The sequence below is a fragment of the Nannospalax galili genome, unplaced genomic scaffold (genome assembly GCF_000622305.1).
Source record: "Nannospalax galili isolate Female #2095 unplaced genomic scaffold, S.galili_v1.0 scaffold19, whole genome shotgun sequence".
Classification (NCBI taxonomy): domain Eukaryota; kingdom Metazoa; phylum Chordata; class Mammalia; order Rodentia; family Spalacidae; genus Nannospalax; species Nannospalax galili.
Genome location: NW_008342110.1, coordinates 1,567,770 through 1,576,060, shown reverse-complemented (window position 1 = coordinate 1,576,060; position 8,291 = coordinate 1,567,770). Strand labels below are relative to the sequence as shown.

The window sequence follows — 8,291 nt, the reverse complement described above, 5'->3', positions numbered from 1 at the left end:
ATTACACAAAATATCTTTCCTTATGTTATTAGTAGCCCCTGTTTCCAATCGGAGAAGCACTGTATTTTCAGTTTTCTCAGACATCTGAAACTATGCTCATTTCATAGTTTTAAAAGGCAATCCATTGCAAACAGCAGCTTCTTTGGGTAATTTGTTAAGAAAAGAGAATTAGGTCTGGGGAGATGGATAAACTGCTTGTTGTGCAAGCATGAGGACCTGAGTTCAGATCCCCAACACCTGTATAAACAAACAAAATAGTCAGGGCAGCATGTTGCACTTAACTCCAGCAATGGATGATGTTTGGGGGAGGAGGGAGACAGGAACAGGATCCGTTCATTGGCTAGTCAGTTTAGCCAACTGTTGAACTCCAGGTTCAGCGAGAGACACTGTCTTTTTTGTTTTTTTGTTTTTTTTTTTTTTTGAGACAGGGCCTCCCTGTAGCCCCAGCTGTCCTGGAACTCACTATGTAGACCAGGCTGGTCTTGAACTCTGCCTCCCGAGTGCTGGGATTAAAGGCGAGCACCTCCATGCTGGGGGAGAGACATTGTCTTTAAAAAGTAACATAGAGGTGCTGGATAAATGGTTCAGCAGTTAAGAGTACTTGCCACTCATGGGGTGGTATGTACCTTTAAACCCAGCAATCAAGAGACAGAGGCAGAGGCAGAGGCCTCTGTGATATCAAGGTTAGCCTGGTCTACATAGTGAGATCCAGGGCAGCTGGGGCTACAGGGAAAACAACAACAGCAAAAAGTACTTATTGCTCTTGCAGAGAACCTGAGTTTTGTTCTCAGCACCCACATGACTGCTCACAACCATTTGCAACTCTAGTTCCAAGGGACCTGACACCCTCTTCTGGCCTCCATGGGCACTGCATGACATGGGAGCACTTACATACATGCAGGCAAAACATTCATACATATAAAATAAAAATAAAAATTTTTTTTGGTCTTTTTTGAGACAGGGTCTCCCTGTAGCTCCAGCTGTCCTGGATTCACCATGGAGACCAGGCTGGCCTCAAACTCACAGAGATCTGCCTGCCTCTGCCTCCCAAGTGCTGGGATTAAAGGCATGCGCCACCATGCCAGGCTATAAATAAATCTTTTAAAAAGATGGAAAATGATAGAAGACTCCAATGTCAATTTCTAGCCTTCACAAGTGCACACAAACACGCAAACCTCACATTTCTAGAGGTCTAGGAGAATGATGTTGACATTTACTTGGCTCTGGTGAGGGCCTCATATTGGATGGCGTGTATCATGTGGTGGTGTTGTGCCCAGTTCACGAGACCCCCAAAGACCACCAAGGAGCCGACCGATGCAAATACACAAGGGTTCTTTTATTGTTGCAATAAATATTAAGCTTGGGTCCACTCTGTCACCGACTCAGCGGATCTCAGATGTGAGACCCCTTGTTTTGGGAGACAGAGTTTTTTATAGGTTTATTTCAGCAAGTTCAGCAAGTAGGGGAGTAGGGGGTCTTCAGTCTGGCAAGCATCTGATTGGTTGCAGCTCAGTGCCAAACCATAAACTGCTGGCTTCAGGAAATCTGAAAAGATATCTGGCCTTTTAGTACTTTCCTGTCCCTGGTTAATTGACCCTTGGTGGGGGAGTTGTTCTGTATCTGTTCCAAATAGTGTGGTTTTACTTGGAACAGTGCCCAGGCCTGGGTCAGTTCTATGGAGGTTTTATCCAAGATGGAGTCACTCAGGTCTCTCAGTGGAGGGTGTGTGGGAGTGGTGTATACAGAATAGCCGTCAGACTTCCTTGTAAAAATTCATCTTCAGGGCAGTAAGCCAGTCTTGGGAGATCAACCTATTTCCTAGCAGCAGCACTGTGGTGGCAATGTCACAATCAGTGGTACAGAACAAAGCCAGCCTGACTCTTGGACTCCTTTAAACCAAGAGTGAGCCCCATCTGTTCTCAGCACTTGCTCTTTCTGATTTCTTTCAAAACTGTTTTTCCACCCAAGGATGTAGTCTCTTTATTTAAACAGTACCTCCAGCATGACCTAGTAAAGAAATGTCTTATCAGGGAAGAATTTGCCTTGTCTAACCCACTACTGACCCAGAAAGCACACACAGCCACAAACAAATCAATTATCAGTTTAATCCCACTTGTTGTTTGCAACATAGCTGCTTTCAATGTTGCTGCCTTCAGCAACCGTATTTCACAACATACACACACACAGACTATTCTGGACCAGGGGCAAGGACCAGTCATGAGGGAGAAATAGAGAATGTAATCCAAGATTTAAGCTATGTTTCTAGCGTAGCTTGTAACAGTTAATTACAAGAGGAACCCAAGGCCTACTAAGATTGTTTACATTGTTTTCCTAAAGGCTACCTAGATGAGCTGATTATACAGAAGGAAGGCAGATTGAATAGATAGTGTTTAATGATCTCAAAATGTAAAATTAACTTTGGTTACAAGGCTAAGTAAGACAGGAAGCATTCATAGAAATGTCACTCCTGTAGACTACCAATCCATTTAGCAGGGTGGAGGCCCCATGACCTAGTTACCTTCCACAACACTCGAGCTCCTGAAGTTCCCACCACCTCAGTCTTACCACATTGAACACCAAACTTAACGGCCTCACCATTCTCATTCCAGCACATTGAAAAAGGAGTTAAAACATTGTTGATTCCATAATCAGAACTAAGCTTGATGGGCACAGTGTGGGAAAGGACTTGGGTTGGGCTCTTTGGGAGATTCTTTTAGAATTGATTGGGTACCATGGTACATGTCTATAGTCCCAGAATTCAGGATGCTACGCCAGGAGGATCACTTGAGTCCAAGACTCAATGACAACAAGGTCATTTCAAAAATAAAACAAAGCAAAGAAAAAAGAAAACCAAATTGATTAAAATTTTACTCTTGTACTCAAGGAACTTAACTTTGATGAAAGTACAGATATGCAGATATGGCCTATAAAAATTCCCACTAAGAGAAAAGAAAAACAACATTTGGGGGCTCCAAATTACAAAGTATTTTAGTTGGGGCATCAAAAAATATTCCTTGGAGGTAGTAGCATTTAGACTGGGTGGGAGGGACATGGGGGACAGCAAGAGTAAAATGCAAAGCCCAAAATGGATGAAAAACGTTAGAGTGGGGCTTAGAATATGTGCAGGAAAACTGTGGACAACAAAGGAAGAAAGACTATTCGGGGCCAGTGAGATGGCTCAGTGGGTCAAGGTGCTTGTCACCAAGCCACACGACCTGAGTTGAATCCCTGGGACCCACGTAGTAGGAGAGGATTGATGCTTACAAGTTGTCCTCTGACCTCCATATGGTGCCATGGTATACTCATACCTCCTCCCCCACAAAATTAATAGATGAAATAAATACAATAGAATTTTTTTTAGAAAGAGTACTAGAGCCACATTGTGGAAAGCTCTTCATGCCAGAATTTTTCTTAATTGCCTAACTAGTAATGGGCAACAGGGTGGTATTGAGGGATGGAAATAGGTACTCCTTTTGATATTTTTAAAAGATATTTTCTTTTTAATACATGTGTCTGTGTGTGGGTGTGTGCATGTGAGTGCAGAGTCCCTCAAAGGCCAGAGGCTTCAGACCTCCTGGAGCTGGAGATATAGGCAGTTGTGGGCCACCTGACGTGGATGCTGGGAGATAAACTCCACTCCTTTGTAGGAGTAGTATGCACTCTTAGTGGCTGAGCCCTCTCTCCAGCCCATGCAGGCCAACTTCTTCACTGGGATATAGTCTTAGAAACAAAGTCAACATTATTGATTCAAACCTTTAGATACCTTCAAGATCTTTGGGCCTAGGATTTCACTTGCAGGTACTGCTACTAAAAACATAACCATATTAAATACAACATTATTCATGATACCAGAAAATTAGAAACCAAAATATCAAGGCACACACACATACATACATGCACATACACACACATAAATAAGAATAAAATAAATCTTTTAAAAACAAAACTGAAATTTCTAACCAACTGTAGAAGCCCATTTGCCTCTTGGGGGCATAGGGTAATGTCTACAGTATTTTCACTTGTTGCAAGTTCAGGGGACTGCTCCTGGCATTCAGTGAGTGGAAGTCGAGGTACGCATCTTTAGTGTATAGGACAGCCTCCTATAACAAAGAAGTAGTGGACTCAAAAATGTCAGTTCAGGGGCTGGAGAGATGGCTCAGTGGTTAAGAGTACTGGCTACTCTTGCAGAGGACTGGGGTTTGATTCCCAGCACCCGCATGGTGGCTAACAACCATCTGTAATTCCAGTTCCAGGGAATCTGACACCCTTTTCTGACCTCCCCAGGCATTCCACAACACGGGTGTACTCACATACATGCAGGTATAACACTCATACAAGGTAAAACAAAAATGATAAATAAAAAAGTCAATTCAGCCAAAGGTAGAGAACCCCTGCTGTAAAGGGTGGTACTCTTTTTTTTTTTTTTTTTTTTTTTTTTTTTTGTTGTTGGTTTTGGTGTTTTGAGACACGGTCCTCTTGTAGCCATAGCTGGCCTGGAACTCACTATATAGACCAGGCTAACCTTGACTTACAGATTCGCCTGCCTCTGTCTCTGCCTCTGCCTCTGCCTCTGCCTACTGAGTGCTGGGATTAAAGCTGTGTGCCACCATGCCTGGGGTGGTCCTCTGTTTTTAGTGGTCTACACACAGGAATGTTCTGCGGTCATTAAAGTGAATGAGAAATGTCTTTGAAAGATGTATCTGTAAAGAGGGAAAAACATGTTTACAATCTGGTATATGCAGTATACTAAAAAGGTAAGTAAGTATGCAAAAACTATTTGCTATAGGGTTGTGTTTCATTTTGATTTTCTCTTTTGTGCTTCTGTATTTTCTAAATTTTAGTCAGGAACACATAAGACTTATAAATACAAATTTTTAAAGTGCTGAATACCAAGGAAGTGCAAGACAACATTAAAAGATCCAGGTAATCAACCTGACAGGTCCCCAAACTCACCACGCCCCCCAGTACAGTGGGGGAAGACAGGCCAAGGAAATAAAAAACAAGATAATTTCTGACAGGAACAAATGCAATAAAGGAAAGAGGACAGTATGGCAGGTAGGACCTGGGAGAGGGCAGTTGGGGGCTCCTCGGGTTAAGATGACAAGAGATGACCAACCAGAACAGTCTGTAGATAGTGTATCAGAGCTGGGAAAGAGTCTTCGGACAGGGCTCTGGGGTTAGTTATGACAGGTTTAAACACGTTCAGGTTGCTATTGGGCTACCAGACTATGGGGCACCTTTTCATTTTTTACTTTTTAAAATAATGGAGAAATAAATTGTGATTTTTTTTTTCCGTCCAAAGGAATACTGCATAGAGCAACAAGAACAATGAGCTCTCCCCATACATGACGGTATAAATGACATGCACAAGCGTGCCGAACCGAAAGTACTGCAAAGCTAACCTGTACAGAAGTCAAGGTTTTTACTGTTAGGTGGGGAGGGGCACCTTTGTACATGGTGCTCGATGGGTTCAATGCCCCCAAGAATTTATTACACTCTACAACAAGGGAAGCAATCCACTTTCCAGTAAAGTCTTTTTACAAAGTTCAAAGGACCAACAACTATTTACATCATGCATTCCAGTGTTGTTTATAACAGAGATGTCATGGGACCTAACACAAGTTTTGTCCAGAAAGGGAAGCCCTCTTTTCCACTTCTGTGTGTGCAGAGGGACATATCAGTGAGGAGTCCAGTGTTTCCAGATTCACTGGAGTTAATGGTCCATGGACCATGGTGTGCATTTCTGATAGACAACCCAAGAGAGCAGAGGTGAAAAGCCACATTAAAGCACCAAGAGAACAATCAAATTAAAGGGAAACAGATTTTTAACAGTGAGCCTCTCTGGAAATGACCACAGTTAAAATGTTAACTAGAGGTTACTTCTGAGCAGCAGGGTTCTGTGTGATTTTAATTGCCCACTTTGCATAATTTTCTACAAAAAACATGCATTACTTTTGTAATAAAAGAACAACTATGAAAGGTATATTTTTATATGGGCCCTTAGTATGCTAAAATTAGAAAGTCATTGAAATCCAAATTCAAGGAAGACTTGAGTGAAGAGGGTTATGAAACCAGCACCAAGATGTGGTATCAGCCGGTGTCAGCCTCACATATACTGATGCACACAGGCTGGGCAGTGGTTGTGCACACTGAAGTCCCACACTGGGGAGGCTCTGGGAATGGGAGAATGAATGTGTGGTGGCTAGTTTTAATTGTCAAATTGACACAGTGTAGAATCACCTGGGAAGAGAGTCTCAGTGAAGTATTATCTACACTGGGTTGGCCTGTGGGCATGTCTGTGGGGGATTGTTTTAATTGATGTGGGAAGACGACTACTTTGGGTGACACCATTCCTTAGGCAGAGGGAGTCCTGAACTGTGGGAGAGTGGAGAACTCCACCTAAGCACTAACAAGGAGAGAACATACATGTGTTCATTTCTCTCTGCTCCTGACTGTGGATGTGATGTGCCCAGCTGTCTCAAGTGCCTGTGACTGCCCTGCAGTGATGGATTGCAACCTGGAATTGTGAGCTAAAATAAACCTTTTCTCCCCAATGCTGCTCTTTGCCAGAGTATTTTATCACAGCAGCAGACATGAAGCTAGAACAGAGTAGAAGGTTAGGGTTGGGGGAAGGGGTGGGGAGGCTGGTGGGCAGTCACATCACAGCCCCAGTCCTTCTTGTGTGGAGGAATGTAGACAGAGTTATTGAATCTTCTAACTGTTCAAGGAATCAACTGTTCTCCTAAGAGTAAGTGTTGGGCAGTGATGTCACAGGTCTAAAAAAAGCCACTGAGGGCAGAAAAGACACCTCTCCAGGCAGTAGGCTGGTGATGTACTGCCTGTTGCATCTTCTGTGTGAGTGGTGTCCAAACCCACTCCTGTTTCATGCAGAGGTCTCTTCTCAGCTCTTATCGCACCAATGTGAAAAGGAAGTGCTCATCTTGCCTCTCCGGGGGCCCAGCAGCATCTGGAACATGCTGATCCCGGTAATCCTTATTCTCAGGAAATATTAATGACTTAATCCCCAGCTTGCTTCTGCTCCTATGTGGCCTTCTCAGTGAGATTTACTGACACTCCAGAGAAGTGCAGATTGAGGCAGGAAGTGACTCAACTTGTCAGACTATATAATTGCCCTTGGAAGAACTGGGTCTGAGCCCCTCCACAGAAGCCAGAGAGATTCGCAGCCATGGGTGAGGTGACAGCAGAGGAGGTAGAAAAGTTCCTGGACTCAAATATTGGTTTTGCCAAACAATATTACAATCTCCGCTACAGAGCTAAGGTTATATCAGACCTCCTTGGGGCCAAGGAGGCAGCGGTGGACTTCAGCAACTACCACGCTGTGAATAGCTTAGAGGAGAGTGAAATCATCTTTGACCTCTTGCGTGACTTTCAGGAGAATTTACAGGCTGAGAAGTGCACATTCAGTGTCATGAAGAAATTGTGCTTTCTCCTGCGGGCGGACCGCATGAGCCTGTTCATGTACAGGACCCGCAATGCCATTGCAGAGCTAGCCACTTGGCTCTTCAACGTCCACAAGGATGCTGTCCTCGAGGACTGCCTGGTGATGCCCGACTCAGAGATCGTCTTTCCTCTGGACATGGGTGTTGTGGGCCACGTCGCACACTCTAAAAAGGTCGCCAATGTTCCCAACACAGAAGAGGTACTCTCTCCCCATATGAGAGACAGCAGGGAGGCACCAATCCCTGGGGTTTGGGGGTCCTCTCTCCCCATAGGAGAGATGGTGGGGAGGTACTAGTCCCTGGGATTCACGGGCCCAGGTGGGCTGGGTTGCTGCTGCTCACCCAGACTGTTTATTGACTTAGAACTTTTTTTTTTTGTCTTTTTGAGACAGGGTCTCCCTGTAGCCCCAGATGTCCTGGAACTCACTATGTAGACCAGGCTGGCCTTGAACTCACAGAGATCCGCCTGCCTCTGCCTCCCAAGTGCTGGGATTAAAGGAGTGCGCCACCACACCTGGTGACTTAGAACTTTTTATTTACAAAAAGCATTCAAATCTAGTAGGAGTCTGAAATACTACAAAGAACAGTACTTCTTTCTTTTAAACTCACCAATTACTTCTTGCCACATTTGCTTCCTCTCTCCACTTCTATGGACTATTTAGGAGGAAGTTGCAGGCAGCATGACCTTCTCTTCCTACGTCCTTCGTTCTGTGTTTCTAGGACAGGGCATTCTTACATGTTCACAGTGCAATGATGAGATTCAGGAAGTATATGATGGGTACAACAGTTCACAGTGAATGTTCTCCAGGGATCTCAAGTACACCTATGTAC

General features: G+C 44.1%; 1 protein-coding gene across 1 annotated transcript in view; it reads left to right on the top strand.

The window, feature by feature from the left end:
• The first annotated feature begins 1,475 nt into the window (after positions 1 to 1,475).
• Positions 1,476 to 8,291, top strand: part of Pde6a (phosphodiesterase 6A) — a 91,329-nt gene continuing 84,513 nt past the window's right edge. Inside the window, exons 1-2 of the mRNA XM_008837912.1 lie at positions 1,476 to 1,481; positions 7,185 to 7,660. Of these exons, the coding sequence (XP_008836134.1) occupies positions 7,187 to 7,660 (474 nt within the window). The 5' untranslated portion in view covers positions 1,476 to 1,481; positions 7,185 to 7,186. The remainder of the gene's footprint in view (positions 1,482 to 7,184; positions 7,661 to 8,291) is intronic.